This window comes from Lynx rufus, unplaced genomic scaffold, assembly GCF_022079265.1.
Source record: "Lynx rufus isolate CCGP_SWC_20201006 ecotype Redwood Valley unplaced genomic scaffold, mLynRuf1.p SCAF_8, whole genome shotgun sequence".
Lineage (NCBI taxonomy): Eukaryota > Metazoa > Chordata > Mammalia > Carnivora > Felidae > Lynx > Lynx rufus.
In genome coordinates, this window is record NW_025814896.1 from 76,825,065 (window position 1) to 76,848,545 (window position 23,481).

Consider the following 23,481-nt stretch of genomic DNA (forward strand, 5'->3'; position numbering starts at 1 on the left):
AATCTTGCTAAACCCCAAGGACTCTACTTAATTCTTATCATTTTCATGAGCCATTCTACAAAACAACACAAGCAGAAGTGAACAGAAACCCATCAAAACCTCCTTCTGCATCACTCACCTTTGCAAACTGTATAACACCTAAAATCACCCATAGCTGCCTTATCATCTTTTTACCCTCTGGACTCCTAGATGTTTTTAGTGAGTAGTTACAGAAGTTGAAACAAATTCAGAAATTATAACAATAGCAATCAAACTTAAGGTCAGTTACTAATTCTCAATGTCATTTCTATAAAAAAGGTATGTGAATATAGAAAAAAAAGATTTCAATCATATTCTAAGTATTTATTTATTTTTCCTATTTTTTTTATAATGTCTGATCCAACAGAACTGACTAGATATGTCAAATATCTAATTTAAAAACACAGCAAGGTCTTCATTACCTTAAAAAAATATTTGTTTTTTATTATCAGATTTTACCATTACCCCAAAAACTCTATACGATTATTATTTAGAGTGTAGGGAAAATATAGACATACTGACATGGTCTGGGAATCATTAAGATTCTGACAATCCATTCAAACCAATTAGTTGTACAAATCACTATCTGCGTCATTTTAAGGGATATTTTACATTAAGAAGCTGGCCACCTGGCCAGCCAGGATCTCAAAAGGTAGCAATTCTAGTATGTGAACAGCCCAATTCAACTCTTGGTGTTAATATTGGGTTTCAGGACCCTCAGAACTATCAGTGTGCCAACTATACCAGACCTAATTTAAGAATCAAATCACAAAATAATATCGATAGATTTTCTTATTCCAGAGAGTGAATAAATACTGAAAACATCTTCTTTGGCTTCGGACAATCCATGCAAACAACTTCTCTTCTGCTAACGCATTCCTCATTTGTAAAGACTATGAAACAAATGATTCAGAAACAGGAGCTATATTCTAATTCAATCATGCACACTAGTCACTATAATTAAACTTTGATCTTTCACAAATCTAAGCAACAGATTTCAAAACTCTCTCTCAGGATGGGTTAATTTTGCATATGGCCAATTTTATCCATGATGAGATAGTCACACACTGAGGATGAAACTAATAAAAACTATCTCTCCAAGTACTTGAGGTAACTTCAATAAAGGCTCCATCTCAGAGCTCCCCCACAGCACAATTCCAGGCAGCATCGTTCACACAGAACGCCTGAGGACTGTTATGCAGCCAGTCTTGGCTACATACGCTCATTTTATATATAAAGTTCAGCATAAAAATATGTATCTTGAAATTTATTCTGAGAATTAACTAAGAATTATGTAAAATGGTTAGCAGTAAGTAGCATATGACAGAAACTTCGAAAGTGGAAGTTCCTGTATATAATAATCTTAGTTCCAGGGGGAGACAAGCATTCATGTTGTAAGCAGTGCTATCATAGAGGTATTCATAACCTTCTTTTTGGCATCCTCTGTTATCCAAGATAGACATTTCTTTTTCTCCCACATCAGAAAAATGTATATAATGCAAAGTAAAAGTAAATACTTTCTATTTGTCCCTAAAAGATATTTATTCCATAAAATATTTTAATACTTGCACTATTTCTCATATACCTTTGTTGCTAATGGCGTTCAAGAAATCTTATAATTATATTCTGTAGTACTTGTCACAGCTATAATTAAGTACTACTGTGATCATCTACTTAAATGCTGACTCTCCCACTAGATTTAAGTTCCTTGAGGAATCCCAAGTCTTGCCTATAGATCTCCACTGCCTTACATTATAGGCATTCAATAGTTAGGTGGGGGGGAAAAAAAAAGAATGATTCAAAAATCTCATATTTGCATTCTCAATTCTTGAACTACTTATTACTGGAGTTCCTCCAAACAGGTTACATCCACTTAAAAAAGGGTTTCCCTTCCCAAGTCCTTCCTACATTCCTAACTATCCTCTAAACACCTAAGATCTTAACATTTAAGCATCTTTAAATAAGTCAACATGATTTTTCTCCATCACCTTAAATCCAAAGAATGATCAGGTCCATGGTGTCAATGCCTCCAGACAAACCTCCATGATTTCAGCCAAATTACTATTAGTTCATCTCAATTCATTACTTGTCTTCTGTCTCTCCCCTCCATCGTTATGCTAAATTTTATTTAAAAGTTCTAGCTTTTCTCAAATCTTATTCATGAATGGCACCTTATCAAATCATGCCTAATCATATGAATAAACATTAGCCAGTCCCCACTAAAACCACCAACAGTACATTTAAAGTTACACGTAGCATCCATTTCTGGCAAAAATGGAGTAGCTTGCCACAGAACTACACTCCCACTGAGAACTACTTAGACCAGCCTGATGCAAGGGGAAAGTAAGTTTGAAGGCAACAAAACTTGAAGAACCAACGTCCTGAAGTAAGAGAAACAACGGAGAGGTAAGCCAATACTGCAGCCATTTTTTCCCTCGGCTAATTTGTCAACTCTGGGCACAGGGCAAGAGAAGTAGGATTTGGGTGAAGGGCACAGATAGCCGCCATTAAGTGGCACCAAAACATAAAACAACAAAACCACCTAGCAGCATTTCTGGCCATCTCTTAAGGTTAGAGAAATAAAAATAACAGACATAAAGGGCCAGAATCTAGTGAATGATAGGGCCAGAGATCTTATCCTAATATTCAGGCCATTTTTCCATCAAAACTTTTAATAAATCCTTAAACTGCAAGGGATAAGAGGATAAAAGAAAAAAATAAGCAGAAAGCCAATGAAAACCAAAGGAGAATAATTAGATCTCTCATAATATAAGAAAAAATTAATTAACATTTCCCACTAGTGGGAAAAAGCCCCAGTGAATATCCCCAGGCTCTCAGTGGGAATTCTTGTATGGCTACCCCTAAAAGCAAAACAAACAAGAGGTAGATGAAGCATTGTCAAAAGCAGACCCCTGACTCCAACTGGGAGGTAAACTGGACTTGTGAAAAGACACATATAAAGGGTGCCTGGGTGATTCAGTCAGTTAAGCATCCGACTTCGGCTCAGATCATGATCTCGTGGTTCATGGGTCCAAGTTCTGCATTGGGCTCTGTGCCTAGAGCCTGGAGCCTGCTTTGGATTCTGTCTTTCAAAAATGAGTGGAAAAAAAAAAAAAAAAGACACACATAAGAGTCTAGGATCTACCAAGGGAGAAATTCCAATGAACACATCTAGCTCCCGCTGGAAAGTTCTGAAGACTTATAGCTTAGGAGAGAGAGGGGAACAGTACGTACTACAGTGAATCTTACAAAGACTATATAACCCAACCTGAACCAGTTCAGTCTCTAGCAGGATTACAGTAACCTGCCCCCACTCTATTTCTTAGCAAATGAAAAAGTAAACACTTTGTCAAAGAAAATATCCTCATCTAGAGCCTCTCAACTTTTTTATACACAACTTCTAACACTCAGCAAAAGATTATCAGGCATAGCACTTCAGCCTTAATGAACAAGGGCAAATACTGAAGAACAGCCAGCAACAGTCAGTGAGAAAAGGTGCATTAACTAAAATATGTGCAAATTAAGTTCATTTCTTCACTTCTTCCCTTTTACCAGTTTTTGTTTTTGTTTTTTGGGTTTTTTTTTTTTTTTTTTAAGAAAAAGTAGTCATCTTATTGAGTAGAGACCAGGAAATTTCAGGTTTTACATTTTTGTTGTTGTTTAGAGTATTCAAGCCATTCTATTGTGAAAATAAAGAAAAACCCTTTACTCTTTATTGTTAAAAAAAAAAAAAAGTATTGGGCCCACATGAAAAGATTCTCAACATGACTCATCATCAGGGAAAAATACAAATCAAAACCACAATGGCATACCGCCTCACCCCTGTCAAAACGACTACAATCAACAACACAAGAAACAACAGGTATTAGGGAGGAGGGGGGAGAAAGGGGAGCCCTCTTACATTGTTGGTGGGAAGACAAACTAGTGCAGTCACTCTGGAAAACAGTATGGAGGTTCCTCAAAAAGTTAAAAATAGAACTACCCTACACCCAGCAATTACACTACTAGGTATTTACCCAAAGGATACAAAAATACTGATTCAAAGGGATACATGCACCCCAATGTTTATAGCACCATTGTCATCAATAGCCAAATTATGGAAACAGCCCAAGTGTCTACTGACTGATGAATGGTTAAGGAAGATGTGGTATATATACAATGGAATATTATCCAGCCATAAAAAAGAATAAAATCTTACCATTTGCAATGACATGGATGGAGCTAGACAGTATTAGCTAAGTGAAATAGAAGAATCAGAGAAAGACCAATTCCATATGATTTCACTCATGTGGAATTAAAAAAATGAGCGAAAACATTAAAAATTTAAAAAAAGGGGGCACCTGGGTGGCTCAGTCGGTTAAGCATCCGACTTCAGCTCAGGTCACGATCTCGCAGTCCGCGAGTTCGAGCCCCGTGTCGGGCTCTGGGCTGATGGCTCAGAGCCTGGAGCCTGCTTCTGATTCTGTGTCTCCCTCTCTCTTGGCCCCTCCCCCGTTCATGCTGTGTCTCTCTCTGTCTCAAAAATAAATAAACGTTAAAAAAAAAATTAAAAAAAAAAAAATTTAAAAAAAGAAGCAAACCAAGAAACAGACTCTTAACTACAGAGAACAAACTGATGGTTACCAGAGGGGAGGTGGGTGGGATCAAGGAGTGCACTGATTGTGGTAAGCACCCCATGGTGTATGGAAGTACTGAATCATTATATTGTACACCTGAAACTAATTAACATACTAACTAACATAACTAACTAACATACTACTGTATGTTAACTGGAATTTAAATAAAAACTTAAGAAAAAAAAGTAGCAGATCCAGGTATTTACCAATGTAGATAAAAAAGAAAAAAAAAACATGAAAACCTACATACAGATGTCTATAGCAGCTTTATTAGTAACGCCAAAACTTGGATGCAACCAAGATGTCCTTTACTAACTTAATGGATCAATATAATTGGTATATCCAGACAATGGAATTATATTCAGTGGTAAAAACAAATGAACTAACAGGCCATGAAAAGACTAAGAAGAAATTTAAACACATATTACTAACTAAAAGAAGCCAATCTGAAAAGGCTACATACTGTAGGATTCCAACTATAGACATTCTGGAAAATCCAAAGCTGTGGAGACAGTAAAAAGATCAGTGGCTGCTAGAGGTTAGGGGATAAGAAGGCAGGGATGGATACTTGGAGCACAGAGGAAATACAGGTCATTAAACATTTGTCCAAAACCATAAGATGTACATGCCTAAGAGTAAACCCCAATGTAAAGTATGGTTTTGGGGTGACAATGTGTGGATAGAAGCTGATCCATTATCACAAATGTAGCACCTTGGTGTGGGGAATAACAGGGCAGTCTACACATACACAGAGGCAAAAAGTACAAGAAGAATCCCTGTACCTTCTTCTCAGTTTTGCTGTGAACCTAAACTGCTCTAAAAAGGAAGAAAGCAGACAGACAATTTGGAAAAAAGAGAAGGAAAAAAAAAAAGTACTAGGAATGCCAAGACCCAGGACTAACTATATGACTGAAAACTATAAGAAAAAAAAAAATTAAAAACAAACTCTGGTGGATCTAGATTATGAGAGTTAGTAGAAAAGTATTTTTAAACAACTATGTAAGAAAATAGGGAAAAAGAGAATTTTAATAAAGCACTGAAATCTTATATTAATATCTAACAAAGTAGACATTAAGGGAATAAGTATTACCAGAGACTAAAAGAAACATTTAATGATAAAAACGAAAATCCACAGGAAGATACAGCAATTATAAATCTGTACACATTCTAAAATTAAAAATAGAACTGCCATATGGTCCAGCAATTCCATTTCTGGGTATACATCCAAAGAAAACAAAATCACAATGTTGAAGAGATAGCTGCATCCCCAAGTTCACTGCAGCAATATTTACTGTAGCCATGACATGGAAACAACCTAAGTATCCGCTAACATCATGAATGGAGAAAGAAAATTTGGTATAATTATATACACCAAATATGCAATGAAATACTATTCGGCCACAAAAAAGGACATCCTGCTATTGTGACACCACAGATGGACCTTCAGGGCATTATGCTAAGTAAAACAAGTCAGACAGAGGAAAGAAATACTACATGATCTCACTTGTACATGGAATCTTTAAAAAAAGAAAAAGCAAAATAAAAGAAAAAAACAGAACTCAAATACAGAGCATGCACTGGTGGTTGCCAGAGGCAGAGGTGAAATGAGTGAAGGTGGTAAAATGATACAAACTTCCAGTTATGTAATGTAAAGCACAGTGACTATAATTAATACTGTATTATATATTTGGAAGTTGCTAAGAGACTAAATTTTTTTTAATGTTTATTTTATTTTGAGAAAGAGAAAGAGAGTGAACATGAGCGGGGTAGGGGCAGAGGGAGGAGAGAGAGAATCCCAGGCAAGCTCCACACTAATAGCATGGGACCCCGTCTCATGAACCCTAAGATCATGACCTAAGACAAAATTAAGAGACGCTCAACTGACTGAGCCACCCAGGTGCCCCGAAAGTAAGTCTTGAAAGCTCTCCTCACAAGAAAAAAATTGTGTAACTATGTGTGATGGTGGATGTTGGCTAGCCTTATTGTTGTGATCATTTCATGATATATACATCTATCAAATCACTATGTTGTCTACTTGAAACTAGTATTGTATGTCAATTATATCTCAAAAAAAAAAAATTAAAAAAAGTCTTGTGTCAGGAAGAAAAAGATTCCAGACAGAAGGACAGAAATGCAGGAAAGAGTGAACAACACTGGGAGAAATCATTGTTTCTGGGACACATACATACACACAAATATATGTATACTGACTTTAAATAGAATCACAAAGCTTGCCAACTTGGGGGGTGGGGGGGACGCTTGGGTGGCTCAGTCAGTTAAGCATCTGACTCTTGATTTTAGTTCAAGTCATGATCTCACAATTGTGAGTTAGAGCCCCACATTAGGCTCCACGCTGGGAGTAGAGCCTGCTTAAAAGTCTCTCCCTTCCTTCCTCCCCCTACCACCACCCCCCCATCTATTCCTCCCCAGCTCATGCACACACTCCCTCAAAAAAAAAATTTTTTTTAAAAGCTTGCCAATTTTAAATAGAGAATTAAAATGTATGATAACAATAATACAACATGTAAAGAAATGAGAAAACACATTAAGGAGATTTATAAGAAAATTGGTTAACAGTAACAATGTATATTTTGCTATATATGTATGTTGTAATTTCTAAGGTAATTCTAGAAGAACAGTAAAAGAATGTATAACAATTTAATAGAATAAAAACTAATAAAATTCTTGATTATTTCAAATAAAGGCAGATGAAAGCAGATGGGAGAGAAAAACACAAAATGGGTGAGACAAACAGAAAACATACAGCAAGCTATCAGTGAAAATGGCAGTAAATATATTGAGTGATGTCAGGGACAATGGCAGTGAGAAGTTCCTAAAAGTCTCTCTTCCATAACAGCCACAAGAACAACGGCCCAAAAAATATCAGGAAAAAAAGCAAATATGTGCGGTGATGGAGATGTTAACGAGTTTATAGGAATTCTTCCACAATATGCATATAAATCAAAATGATCATATTGTACACATTAAAAATATTATAATCTTTGTCAATTATACCTCAACAAAACTAAAACAGTAACACATTTATATTCAATAAAAATATGGTAACATCTTATTTTGTATATAAAAATGTTATTTTTTTTCCAAATCATATTTAGTATTTTACCTTGTAGATCAGTTTGTTAAACATGATATCCCTTTAATTCATAGCCACAGTAATGATCAGTTGCCCTAATTATAATCAAATACTTTGAATAAAAAGGGTATAAATTGCTAAAACTGCAAATACATTGACTGAAATGTGAAAAAAAAACAAAAAACAAAAAACAAAAAACTTCTGAAGTATTTTAAAATAGACCTACTTGTCCCAACCAAGAATTCCTATCTCTTCAATAAGGCTTGAGTAGAACTGGGGAGGAGGAGGTGGTGGACACAACTCCTGTTTCTTCTTTAAAGCAACATCCTGCGTAAAAGAAAAAAACTTGAATCTGCTGTGGAATGCTAGGCAGTGAATTGTTAGTACCTGATTACAAAACAATTTCAAAATTTCCTTTGTGGCTAACCAAAGTGTCCATTACTTTCATAGAAATTCCAGCTGAATCACTCCCAGTCTCCTATAAAGAAACCTGAAAAAGTTGAAGGACTGCACAGAATGTTATGTGAAAATATCAATTATTATACCATTGAAACATCAAATTTTTTCCTAGACTACTATGCTTATCAGAGATAAGAGTTAAAAGAAAAAAACAAAAAACAAGGCTTCACCATTTTTCTATTCCTGTGGATAGAAGTTTTGATAGAAACATGTACCTTTAAGAAAAGCTTGAATTGAATCACACCCTTACAAACAAAATTCCTTTATTACAGCAATTATTCACCTGCTACTTTCTTTCACTGACTTAACATTCTGTATTATTCCCAGACCAGGTTAAGTGTTTTTTTCATCTATCTGGCTAGATCACAGTTCCTTTCCCTTCTAGGCCCACCCATGATATCTTCAAGATGGTTTATGTACCCTCAAAAAAACTAAGATTTTTTTTTGCAAGCAATACTAACATCATTAGAATTGCTAGGGCTGAATATTATCAATTACTTCAGAGGTGCTGACCTAGACAAATATCTCATTTGGAAAGTGAAAATATATGTATCTTGCAAATTACAGATGTACATGTGGTCTGGATTATCAAGAGATCATAAAAAAATAAATTAAAAAAGAAGTCAGATATAATAAATAATAAAACCAGATGAGAACAAGTATAAAAATCATGTTTCTACAACCCTAATAAAAGGTGTTAAGTTTTATTCATATATAAAGTTCTTACACTTTTTTAAACAAGGATAGAATACTATTAAATTGAGACAATACCAGAAAGAATAGATTTTACACAACAGTATTTCAAAAACAGTATTTCAAAATCAGGACTATTAACTGAAATTAACACAGTTCTAAATCTGTTTTAGGATAGAAACAAGCAAAAACAAACAATAACAACAAAACTTTGAAAGCAGGTTTGTAAAGCCCAAAATGTCAATTTGGATTTAATTAGACAAGAAGTATGCTGCTTTTTTAATGAACTAAATACCTAACGTTATCTGTAAGTTGCCTGGTGGTCCATAAAAATAAATTTTTACTATTAAGATTATCCTGTTATTACAAAAACAAGTCAGTGTAGTTCCTATACATATATATTAAACAGCTTCAGTAATTCTTTTGAAGTTTTTTTTAAATCCAGAAATATTAAATACTGCTATCCACATACATTGAAGGTAAAAATAAGTTTGGATGATAATAAAAATGTATTTGGGGGGCACCTGGGTGGCTCAGTCAGTTAAGCGTCCAACTCTTGATTTCGGCTCAGGTCATGATCTCTTGGTTCCTGAGTTCAAGCCCCACATAGGGCTCCAGGCTGACACCGCAGAGCCTGCTCTGAATTCTCTCTCTCCTGTCTCTCTCTCTGTCTTCTCCTCCCCCAGCTCATGCGTGCTCTAATAAACTTAAAGATGTATTTTAATCCTAGGTTTATGACATTTGTAAACTCTACCTTCTACCTTGAATCAGACAAGTTACTCCTATTCCAGAACCACAACAAGAAAAAGGTCTAAGTCAGAGAAGCAAAGCATTCTTTGTGAAGAGGCAAGACACATGGCAGAAAGAGCACAAGCTTTACAAAGGTTTTAAATTCTAACTTTACCATTTCCTATTTTAAGGCCTTAGCTGCTTATTGACTAAGCCCTAAAGAGGAATAAAAAAAAAAAAACCAAAAACCTGCCCACATCAGAGTTCTATTAAAACACAGGTAAATGCTCACATATTAAATATATACTGAACTCCCCTATATGCCTAGTTATTACTAGGAAACTGTGGAGATATACCAATTTCCTGAAAAGGTTCAATAACTACACATTTCATTTGAACATCATCCTCAATACTTTCATTGGTGATTATGTTATAGGAACCCTATTACCGACAACACAGCCCAACAAATAAACTAATGCAATTCTTATTTTCTTAGGTATACTGTTCATAAATGTGCAATAGTATCACCAATCTGTCAATTTCTTTAGAAAGCTAAAATACAGCAAGTCATTTTATTGAGAAACGCGGTAACAAATGTACTAAATAGAATATTGTTAATCAGAAATCAATGTCAACATTTTAAACCAGTAAGTTTCTTCAAAATTAAATGACCAATAGAGCTGTTCTTACAACCTAATAAAGTTAGCTTTAGTAATAAGAGCTTAATGGGACACAGTATATATAGTTTTACCTTGGTCCCTTAGTCCTTTTATTTGTACCATTTTTTTAAAGTATGCTAAAAAGATTTAAAAAAAAAAAAAAAAAACCTTAGACTTTTTTTGCAATGTCAAGGATAAACCAAAATATGCTTCACATCTTCACCTCATCTTTTTTTAAGTTTATCATATTTTGGCCTTTGATGAAATTCATAATCAATTTTGATAATTCTTATTAGGGTTTATGAATTTATAAGTCAAACTTTAGAAACTGACTATAATCTATTCTGATCCCAAACATTTGATCAAAGCCCTACCTCAGAGGCTTGTCAGGAGGATTGAAAAAAGGACTCAGAACAACTGGCAACTAAGCTCTTAGTATGTGGCAAATGCTACTAAGAATAAAAAACTCAAAAAGAACTACAAAAAAATAAACTGCTTGTTGTTAGTACCAATACATTGGTACCATAATTTTGTAAGACAAATATAAATATAGAGATATAAGGAAAGCATAAGTAAAACATAACAAGTAAAACATAACAAAAAATAATTATGTTAATATTAGAAACCAAGATTTTCAGAGTAAAAGAAACACAAGCATGAATATCAAAGTAAAAATGCTATAATGCCAAATTTGACTTGGAAATATCAATATGAATTCATGATAAATTACTCTTTCTAAACAGTATTTTTTCCTAGTTTTTGTCCACTGACAAGACCTAGCAGTAATAGCAATGAACACTCCAGTTTCTAGATCTGTGGCATCCAAACACTATCTCCTATAAAGAAACCATGGCTCTTCAGAGAAGTAACTGATTATAGTTCTGCAAAAGGATGAGTAAATTAAACTGGGGCAACTGGTGTCAGAAAGCAAAGTTTGGGCTGTGTTAAAAGAACTAAAAAGCCGAGATGAAGGGGGATACACTGACCAAAAATGATAACAATTTCAGCATCAAAAGGTATAGTGATTGCAATGGACTAAAGTCAATATATAAAAGTCTATGAGTTCTTAATGCTACTAAAAAAAAAAAAATCATTAGTTCCCTTTGACAGTTGCTAGGCACTAACTCATTACTCTAAAAATTGATTTTTTTAAAAAAAAAGGGGAAAAGAAACAAGCACTTAACCTATTTCTCCAGTATGAGCTATACCTCAAATTAACCAAATAACTGATGAAGGGAAGTTCTTCTCTACAGACCTCCAGATAATAAATGTAGATGACAGAATTTTTTAAATCACCATCTGCAATGATTATCATTGGATGCTAAAACCATTAGGTGACAGGCTGATATGAAACTTTATATTCAATGGATCTAAATCTATTGATCAATCTTAACTTTACTAAAAGAGGAATTATCAGATACTATGTGCCTCCCTCATGCAATCTAAGTACACAGCACAAAGTATTCTTTTTTTTTTTTTTTTTTTTTTTTAATTTTTTTTTTCAACGTTTATTTATTTTTGGGACAGAGAGAGACAGAGCATGAACGGGGGAGGGGCAGAGAGAGAGGGAGACACAGAATCGGAAACAGGCTCCAGGCTCCGAGCCATCAGCCCAGAGCCCGACGCGGGGCTCGAACTCACGGACCGCGAGATCGTGACCTGGCTGAAGTCGGACACCCAACCGACTGCGCCACCCAGGCGCCCCAGCACAAAGTATTCTTACCAGAAAATGAACCCAACTCTGTTGAGACTGAATTACAAAAAAAGGCAGAAGATTATGTTAAAAGACACCATGAATATCTAATAAACCAAATCCAGAATGCAAGAAATGTTATAGGACACATGATATAGTTTATTTAACAAGTAAATGGCATGAAGAAAAAAAAAGGGTGGGGGAAAGATGAAATGCTGCTAGAAATTAAGAAACTTAGGAGACATATCAACACATATAATGTGTGGACCTTATTCTCATACGGATAATGAGAAGCCAAAAGAAATTACCACTAACTTTGTCAGGGTTATAATAGTATATTTAACAACATTAAAAAAAAAAAACACTGGGGCGCCTGGGTGGCGCGGTTGGTTAAGCGTCCGACTTCAGCCAGGTCACGATCTCGCGGTCCGTGAGTTCCAGCCCCGCGTCAGGCTCTGGGCTGATGGCTCGGAGCCTGGAGCCTGTTTCCGATTCTGTGTCTCCTTCTCTCTCTGCCCCTCCCCCGTTCATGCTCTGTCTCTCTCTGTCCCAAAAATAAAATAAACGTTGAAAAAAAAATTAAAAAAAAAAAACACTTAGCTGTTAGAAGTATACACCAATATATTCGTGGAGGGATGAATACAATGTCCAGGATTTCCTTAAAAATACTCCAGTCCCTTTCTCCTTAAAGAGTAGGGGGAAAAATAACAAAATGTCAGGTCATGGGCCCATCAGTTTTCACTATGCAGTCTTCCCTCTTCTGCTTATGTTGAAAACTTGCATAACAATTTTTAAAATAATACAATGTCCATAGGATAAACTAAAAAGTATTTTATGCATAATTGATTAACAGAATAATCAATTACTATGTGTAAGTATATGTATGTAATAAGCCTAAGAAGTTCTTCAGAAATCTGCAGCTATATACAAATTTATACATATATCTTTAGGTGTGACTATGTCTCCATAGATGTTAAATTCTCTGACAAACCAGGAGTACATTTTATTTCTTCACCACCTAAGACTAGTGTCAAATGTACCCATTTTATGACACAGTCAAATGGTTCCTGTACACATTTCTGTTCCTCACGCAATTCAAAAAAAGCATCACCCACATTTACACACACAGTAAAATAAAACATTAAGTGACTGGGAGTTGAGAAGTTTTAAATTCCAATGATGTTAGTTTTTAAAGGAATTTTTTTAAAACATCAAGACTTATAGAATATGGTAACAGCACTAGAAAACAAATTCTTACCAAAACCATCTTCAACTCCATCAGAAAGCTCATTAGATCAGGAGAGTGCTGCATTCTCTAGATTAAAACATTTCTAATTAATTTCATTTGTACAATGAATATTCCATATACTGAAATTGAACTAAAGTACAGGTTCATGTGAATGAAAAAAATATTAAATGTATCTACATCTTAAAAGCATAACAATTAAAGTACTTATAACCATCTCTACTATGTCTACCAATTTCATTTTGAAAGAGTAATTAAAGCCCTCAAATCTATTTTGGTGAGATACACTGAATTGTACTTAAAATCCCACACACCTTAGTTCCTTCAGCACTGACTACTGGTCAAGTTTAGCAAATCTGCCAAACCACATCATTATGAAAGAAAGAAAGAAAAGAAAACAAAGGAAACAAAGGAAACAAAGAAAGAAAAAAGAAAGAAGAAAGACAAAGGTGTTATAGGAGTGAAGAAAAGAAGAACATAAAATAAAATTCAGGCAAATCTATGCAATTAAAAAATCTAATTAGAGTGATGAATTAATGATCAATACTGTATTTTTATTTTTGCCCTTGACCTTAAAACTACCTACAATTGTTAATTTTGTTTTTTCACAACTAACCCATATTAATTCAAAAGCAGTCAATCTTTAAACAAGATAAAGCCATTGTAACAAAAAGGCAAAAAGGAAATAACTTCTGAAGTTGAATATTTAAGAGTTATAATTTTATTTCCTAGAATCTTTGATTCTTAAAATAACTATAGAATAAAGGAAAGCAAAGCAAATTCTCAAGTGTAACTTTTAGATGAAACCCTATATCACTTCTCTTCTTGAAATCAAAATATTGCATTTTTGTTACTTTTTTGTGATACACTGCAGTACCACCACGCAGTTCTGAACAAAGCCCATCTGTGAATTTGTTCACTCTTTTAGACGAGAAAAATAATAATCTAAGATACTTCAACAATTCATGAGACATATGAATCACAACATAGCTTTGAGTGAGCAAATCTGTAAAATGAATCTTTGACTTTCTCATCTTCTATACAATATGTGCCCTGTTAGCTTACTAGTAATGAGCAATAAATAGTATCAAGTTTCTGTGAAAGATAGCCTAGAGGCTAGAAGCAGCAAAAAATACCTGTTTCCAGAACTAAAGTTGTACGGAAATGCAGCCACACCCATTCGTTTACCTCTGGTCATGGCTGCTATGGCCCTACAAGTTAAGTAGTTGGGACAGATTTTAGGACCACCAAAGCCTGAAAAATTTACTGTCTGACTCTTCACAGAAAAAGACTGCTGATCCCCCAACCCATACTTATTAAAGTTAAAAACACTATAAGGAAAGAACAGGAATACTGGAATAAAACAAAGAAAAACTAATTCTTGGTTCTATATGACCCACTGGAGGGCAGAAAAGAGATTAATAAGTAATTGGGACTTTTTCTAGGAACTCTTGTGGTGAACTGGAGGAGAAAAACAATTACAGATATTATACTTAGTCTCTATTAACAATTTTTTCCAAGCTATTTAAATATCTCAATAGATTCATTTCTTAAACTCTAGTATACAATATAAATAGTCACAGTGGCTGAGGACGAGGCAGTGTAAAGAAAACAGAGAAATAATTTAAATATCCCCTTAAAAAACTGCAGTAATTATGCTGCCAGCAATGACAGCCTACATTCTACAAATCAAATAGTTTATCTCCTATATTTCTTTGTGGTTCAGTAATGCTTTATGTGAGAGTGACTGTCATTGTCAGTTATCATAGATAATAACCTGCTTTTAAGATAGAAAAAATATAGGAATAGCAGAAATCAGGAAAAACATACAAATGAATAAAGCATCAAAGGAAATGCAGTTCTACTTACATTTATTTTTCTACAAGAGGCATTTATTTTTGGTTTCTTTAGTAACAGTGACTTTTTTTAAGTTTCTCTAATTTTTAAAAGAATTTTCAGGCAGAACCTAAACATCAAGAATAACTACAGTGGGGCTGAGGGTGAAATAGGTGTAGGTAATCCATAATACAAACTTCCAGTTATGACAATTAAAAAAAAAAGATTAATCCTGTCTATACCTCATGTATGCTGTATTTACATGTACACTCATTAAGTATGTATGTATGATCCTAAGTGATTTCCACCACACCTTTCCTGTTCCTAATCTAGAACTACAATCCCATTTTTGCCACAGATACTCTACAATTCCTAAATGGGTCCTGGTTTTCTTCTCCGTACTACCACTATTTAGTCTCAGCAAAAAAATCTCTCAAAAAAGTGATGGCATGCATGATGGCTATACATTTGAAGACCCTCAAGTCTCCAGGATGGAAATCAGTTTCAGAACAAATGCTGCCTAAAGATGTACGGAGGATTCTGAGAAAACACTTTCTATAATGCATGGATCCTTAAAATATTTAATAGAAATGAAACCTACAAAAGTCAGCAACTATTAAACCAGTTTGTTACAACGTTCTGCAAACAGTCCTCTAAAAAAGAGTTAACTTTGTAATTTCTTATCCTTGCTTAAAACAAACTTTTTAAAGGACTTACCTGTTGTACTATTTGATGGTATCCATTAAGTATTGTTTTCAGTTGCCAACTACATAATAATCTAAAATTTAATGGAACAAAATGGTTTCTTTATTGTTCAGAATTAAAAGGAAAAAACCTATTTGTATGCTAGCACAAACATGCATGTACATAGAAAAGAATGACATAAATATAATTCTGACAAGTTAATAAAATTTTTTACCACTGATACTGTTGAAAGTCTTGTCTTCAAACTGTCGGGACTAATTTTATTTCAAAATATAAATAACTGCAATCAGTAAATGACATGCAAACAGTAAATCTTTTTTTTTTAACCATATCCAAAGCAAAATTTTCTATTGAACTAGATTCTTCTCCAAGTTAGGTTAAAGAAAACCAACAGTTCTGATCATAATGTACAGAACTTGTATTTGAGAAACCATATGTAATGATATAATCTTCAAATTAAAGATTAATGTAAAAGGTACTTTTAATTATATAAGTAGTAATAAGTTAGTGTTCGTCTATCCACTGGCTCACCTCAGCTGTGCTCTTGATATTGCTTAGATGAGTAACTCTTCTAAGATGTGCTTTTCCTTACCTTGAAGTAGGAAGCCCCTCTGAGTTTCCCCAATTATAGTCCCTTCAGGACATCATGACTCTCTCCCATTCTTGGTCTGCTAACCTCCATTTCCCCCCTATTTCCTCTCTTAATAACAAAGTAGTTCATTCAAAACTGCCCACAAGAAAACTTCTCCAAATGTATGTTCCATCCCTTGCCAAGTTGACCATCAATTCATTATCACTTTACTGTGATATCTTTATTTCCTGCTAGTTTTTTCAACTTAATATATTAACTTGCCCCAGTAAATCTCAACATAAAAAAACAAGATCATTACAACTCTTCTTTGACTGCATTACCCTTCTCTAGCCACTCCTTTTTTTTCAAAATAGAATTGACATTTGAACAACACTGGTTGAACTGCACAGGTTCACTTACAGATTATTTCAATAAATATACATACGGTACTATAAACGCCACTTCCTCTTATGATTTTCTTAATACATTCTCTCTAGTTTGCTTTAAGAATACAGAATATAGTACATACAACATACAGTATACAAGTGTTAAACAACTTGTTCATGTTATTGATAAGGTTTCTGGTCAACGGTTTTGGGAGAGTCAAAAGTTATATGCAAATGTTTAAGTGCATGAGGGATTGGAACCCCTTAATCCTGGGTTCTTCAAGGGTCAAATGTACTTTATACTGTTTGTTTTCTTTCTACTCCCTTTCCCACTCCCAAACCCAATACAATTTGCTTTCTGCCACTACACGAAACCTATTCATATTTAACCTGATCCCTCTGCAATACTCAGTGAACCATTTTCACATTAAGCCTCTTCATAGCTTTAGTGATAATTGTCGTCCAGATTTTCCTCTTACTTCTCTGGTCAGTCCTTACTCTTCTTCCAAGTTCCTCTTTATTTACCAGTCCTGTAAATGTTGGTATACTCTCAAGTCTTTTAAACATTGGCTTTCTCTTTTCACCCCACACTTGCAGAAACTGGAAAGTATCCATACTAACAGGCCCAAATCCCATGCCTACTGTGACTTGCATGTCTCACACTTGATTTCAACGCCAATACACTAAACATCTCCTCTTGATACTTCACACCTGACAACATCTCTAAATGATGGCTCTCTTACTTCTCCACTTTAACCTCTTCTCTAGCTTAGTGTTGCCAGAACTTGGAAAGCATCCTTCACAACTCTTCCCCTCGATCTCCTACTTCTAATTAGTCACAAAATCCAGTCAATTCTACTAACAATGTCTCTGGATTCTTTGTCCACTCTACTCCCAGAGATGTTTAAGAACAGAAAAGAGATTTTTAGATGCTGCCTACTTTCCAGTCTCATCTCTTGATACTCCTTGAAGGGCTGTCTGTACCAAGAGGTACATTACATAATTGTTATTTACTACTTTAATGAAAAAAAAAATTAGAGAATTAATGTTTTACCTTTGAAAAGTACTTCAGCACAAGGGAAAATAATTTACAAATGTACGCTGATTTGAAAAAACCGGAAACATTTCTGGTTGGCTAATAAGCACTTTAGGCAAAACTAATTGCTAGAATCAGCTTTTACCAGATTAAATGACTGTCCATCCTACCAAGATGCATGTATATAACAAAACACCACATCACCTTGCATTCTTCATTTGTAAATCTTCAGGCAACTCTATTCTAAGGTGAAAATCTCGTCCCTGTGGAAAATATTGAAAAGGTTCACTCAAATTTTCATCTTTTGCTTAATGTTAAAAAAAAAAGTTAAACTTAAAAAAATCACATAGAAACAGCAAGGTTTTTCCTTTATTTTCTAAAAGGTATTAACTTCATCCAAGTCTTTACATTTGTTAAAATGTATAGAATAAAATATTGCATTTGAGGAAAAATAACTTAAAAATGTCAGAAACTTTGTAATTACTGGGAAATCAAAACAAAGAGTCTTAGAATCAATTCATGTCACAAGAAATATTAAGAAATTGTTAATGTAAACAAAGAAATTTAAGTATTTCTTAGAAAATAAGTCTGTGAAGAAATTCCTTCAATTGCTTTGATTATGGAAGAAAAAATCACAATGTAAAATAAGAGCATCTGATACATAACCAGCTTTGTAATTTTCAATTTCTTAATTTTAATAAAATGAAAATATATTTAGTTCCATAATCTGAACATACAGACATGAGAGAAATATTTTCATAAAACAAAATATTTAATTCTCTCACATTCATGTGCCGTTAATGAATAAAGCCACTAATATTTATTTTAAATATTCACAAGCTATACATTTGAATATACCAAGTTTTACTCAAGAGTCTTTCTTAGGAAAGAACTGTTCTCTGAAAAACATATTCAGTTTCTTTCTTGAGAAAGTGAATGGGTAAGCAGCTTAAACTTTATATCTTAAATAGGATAATACACATGATCTGAGCAAAGGTAAGCAGAAAAGACAAACAGAAATATAATCTTTTACTCCAACAATATAAAATGAAAAAGAGTAATAAAATTCTCGAAAAATAATCACCATGAGAATTTTAGCACAGGCTCCCTCAAAGCAGATTCAAAACTAGAGGAACACAATTAAATGTACCCCATAACCTTTACTTTCATGATAATATTACAGTTCTGACTTTCATTACATTTAAATGTCCTTTAAAAAAATGAAACAAAATGTACTACTGACCTTTTCAAAAGGTCAAGTAACAATAATTCACTATTTCATTAAAGCACTAGAAGATATTATGTAGTAACTTTAACCTAACTTTATAGACATCCCACACATAGGTGTAAGAACAATCTGGAATTCAAAATTTACATGAAAAATAGTAAAACTACTCTACCGATCTGTTATCTGAAAGAATAAAATTCCAAAGTCCCTTATGTGCAAAATCCAGCCATTTTAAAAGGTCAAATGCCATGTTACATGTCACAATATTTTTCTGATTCAAGAAAATGTTCAAAATTAGCTTTTTTTAGTTAAAGCATATAAAAAATGTTAATTATTCTCAAGAAGAACTTCCAGGTTGCAGGGAACAAGGTACAGAGAGTTGCCTAAATCTGAATCTCTCCACTCATCCTCCCAAATAGATCAATATTAGGAACAAATTAAAACCACAAAAATCCCATGTCTCCAGAAAAATCAGAGAGAGCACACTATAAACTTCAAGCTACCTAGGAAGAAAAATAAAAACCACTTTCTAGTGGCTTCTCCCCTGGGACTTCCATAGCAAGTCCTCTTAAAGAACTAGGGGATTCAGAAAAAAAAGCATGGAAGAGAGAAGAGGAATTGGACTAAGTGTTAAAATAATAATAAAGAGTTTGGTATATCAGAGCACTGACTATGGGTAGGGGGGCTTAGTATAAACACAAAAGTCAAGAGGCTCACCTTGGAAAAGAAATATATGAATAGATGATAAAAAAGGCAGGTAGAGCCATCCTTTGGAAAATGGATGTTAGGAGGAAAAATTAAGAGTGAGAAATGGAGGAGCTTATATAACAAAATAAAAACACTCAACTCCTCCCTCAACACTACTAAAAAATTATCCACTAAATAAACTGCACTTTGCTTCACCTACAGAAGAAATTATACTTAAGCTAGGAATTTTATAAACTATTGTCAACAACCAAATTCACCAAGATATTGGTTTCATCAATGTCAAGCTAGGAGTCAAAACCAGAATGAAAGAAAACATTTCAAGTGATAACAAATCACCTGTGCAAACAAAAAACACAGGCATAAACAAATTACAATACTGAATTATATTATCATTAAGTATTTGTCCTAATATTCAGAAATTCAAAAACCAAGAACAGAAATTGTAAGGAAAAAAATTTTACTTCAGAAAAAGATAAAATACCAGAATGGAATAAATTAATAGGTGCTCAAGGAAGAACAGAGTAAAATAAAAATTTCGTAAGAGGTGGGGTGCCTGAATGGCTCAATTGGTAGACTGCATGACTCTTAATCTCAGGGTTGTGAGTTCAAGCCCCAAGCTGGGGTAGTGATTACTTAAAATAAAATGGTTAAACTGGCAAAGGTTATGTATACTTTACTCCAATAAAATATGTTTTAAGTTTCTTAAGAGGCAAACAAAAAGCCAGAAAATCACCAAATGAGAAAAAAATTAAAAACCATCAGAAAAAAGCAATTGAAGTGGAAACAGGTAAAGACAATACAATACACAAAGAACTGGAGACCTTGAAAATAAGATAGCAGAAAAAAAAATTTTAAATTACAGTCCAAGTATATTTTCTGGCAATTCACATAAGGAAAAGAGCCAACTGAACATGTGAGAAATGACTTCTAACGATCCACTCTAAGAGCTATCTTAATATGCAGACCTTAACAATAAAAAGTCCACAACTGCTAAGATCAAATAGTATATGGGAGGGGCGCCTGGGTGGCTCAGTGGGTTGAGCATGGGACTTCGGCTCAGGTCATGATCTCAGGGTCTGTAAGTTTGAGCCCCACCTTGGCCTCTGTGCTGACAGCTCAGAACCTGGAGCTGCTTTGGATTCTGTGTCTCTCTCTCTCTCTGCCCCTCCCCCACTCATGCTCCATCTCTCTGTCAAAAATAAATAAACATTAAAAAAAAATTTCAAATAGTATATGGGAAACAGAATAAGAGTAGCACCACATTTCTCAAAGCAAAATTTTAAAAAAGCAACAATACAACTTTTAAGACACTGAAAGAGGATTTCTGCCTCTAGCTAACATGGAGTAACAGTGGCAGGACTTACTTTCTACGTTAGGTAAAAACTGGACAAAAAAATACATGAAACGATGATATTCAGACATCAAATAGACACTAAAAGACAGTCATACTTGCAAGAAGGGAAACAAATGAGAAAATCTCTTTAGCTGTCCAGTCTTACTCTCTGAAGATTTTTCAGGCTACACAGCAAGGATGGAGAACCAAATGGAGTCCAACATTGCCCCCAATCTGAGATAGAGGGGTTAAGGCAAAGGTACCTATAATTTGCCTCGGGGGAGGCAAAGGTACCTATAATTCACAAGGTACAGTATCAAAGAGGAAAGAAATATGTGGAAAAGAGAGAAATCTACAGAGAATAAACCTAGAGAATCAGTGTAATCAGCTGAGTATGACAGTTGCACATATGTGAGAAAACCACCAAAAGCTGAGGACCCATGAGAACAGAACATGCAAAACAATCTTGGAATTCACACAAGGCTGGGAATAGTCCTGTTTCTGACCAGCAAGAGTGGAAAACCTTGTCCTATAAAAGTTATCATCAAAATATATATGTATGTACATACATACATACATACATACACACATATACACGCTGAAGACTAATGCCCCAGTAGAACCAAATTAAATCTAGGCTAAAGTCTGTTTTGGTTCTGCCTTACAAAGCTTACAAGCAAACCATTACAAAATTAAACTGTTTTCAAGTAATTTAACTACATCTTAGAACAAATCAATAATGTTTAAGAAAATAAAATTATCTAGCACACAATAGTTAGAATGCATAGTGTCTGGCATCCAATCAAACTATACCAGGCATGCAGAGAGACAGGAAAATAAGATTCATAATAAAGATGAAAATCCAGAGAAATACAAAAATGGCAAATAATAGAATTCCTTAAAAAATTTTCAACAGTTTTAACTACATTATAGATACCCAAGAAGGTACAGAAAAGCAGGAGTATGCTAAATAGAACAAACAGGAAAGATAATGACCCAAATCAAAGAAATGAAAAGTACAATGTCTGAGATGGTAGACAGTATTAGCAGATTAAGCCTTGCAAAAGATGATTTTAGGGTACCTCAAAACACAGAACATTAAAAATAAAACAGAGAAAGAGCCTAAAACAAACACCAAAAAAGAACAGAACCATTAGTGAATTATAAAACAACTTTATAGTGGCCTAATATGCATGTAGTTTGAGTCTCCAATACAAGGGAAAGAGAGGGAGGGACAAAAACATTTTTGAAAAAATAATGACTGACGTTTTTTCCCAAATTAAGTGAAAATATATACTCACAAATCCAAAGAGCTCAACAAACAAACCCAGTGGAGGAAAAATATGAAGAAAACTACACCAAGGTATATCATAATCTAATTGGTAAAAACTAATGACAAAAAACAAAAATCATATTATAAGCAAAGAAAAATGACACACTACTTAGAGGACCAAAAGAAAGAAATACTAGAGATTTCACACAGGAAATAATGCAAGACAGTTAAGCAACATCTGTAAAATATGAAAAGGGGGAAAAAAAATCAATCTAGAGTTTTAGACCTAGTAAAAGTATCTTTCAAAAGGCCAAACAATATGTCAGATATAAAACAGCCAAAAAACAGCCAATTTATGAGTACAAGACATGCACCACAAGAAATGTTAAAGGAATAACTTTAGGAAGAAAAGAAATCCCAAAAGAAATCCCCTTTAAATATACAGGCACAGATAGGTATAAAATAAAGAATGGAAAAACATTAAGCCATGCCAGCACTAATCTAAAGAAAGCTGGAGTCACTATACTAATATCAGAAAATAGAGATTCTAGGATAAAGATTACCACAGATAAAAAGGGTCATTTCAGAATCATAAAAAAAAAAGAAAGGAAAGAAAAAAATTAGTTCAAGATTGCTTAATAATCCTAAAAGTTTATGTACCTAATAAAAGGACTTCAAAATAAATGAAGCAAAAACTGAGAAATGAAAGCAGAAATTGATCGATAATTATAGCAGGAGATTTCAATACCCCCTTTCATTAATAAAACAAGCAGACAGAAAATCAGTGAGCATATAAAAAACTCAAATAGCATTATGAACCAACTAGACCTGACATTATAGAACAATCCACCCAACAGCAGCAGAATGCACATTCTTTTCAAGTACAGCCATAACATTTACCAATAAAGGCCATATTCTATGCCATAAGTCCCAAAATATTTTAAAAAGTTTAAATCATAAAAATCATGTTGTGACCAATATGAAACTAAATTATAGATCAGTATCAAAAAGAGATCTGGAAAATCCTCAAATATTTAGGAAGACATATTGTTCTTCTAAGTAACCTGTGCAAAAAAAAAAAAAAAAAAAAAAAAAAAAAAAAAAAGAAAAGAAAAAGAAATTAACAAGTATCCTGAACTGAAAAAACAAAAATGAAAATACAACATATGAAGTAGATTTTACATAGCTAAAGTAGCAT

General features: G+C 33.9%; 1 protein-coding gene across 2 annotated transcripts in view; it reads right to left on the reverse strand.

Annotated features, from left to right (window-relative positions):
• Positions 1–23,481, reverse strand: part of FANCL (FA complementation group L) — an 85,196-nt gene that overhangs the window by 55,575 nt on the left and 6,140 nt on the right. For both annotated transcript variants that reach the window (XM_047068092.1, XM_047068093.1), the window contains exons 2-5: positions 17,946–18,004; positions 15,761–15,821; positions 13,220–13,276; positions 7,955–8,055 (exon numbers count right to left, since the gene is read on the reverse strand). In XM_047068092.1, coding sequence (XP_046924048.1) covers positions 7,955–8,055; positions 13,220–13,276; positions 15,761–15,821; positions 17,946–18,004 — 278 coding nt within the window. The remainder of the gene's footprint in view (positions 1–7,954; positions 8,056–13,219; positions 13,277–15,760; positions 15,822–17,945; positions 18,005–23,481) is intronic.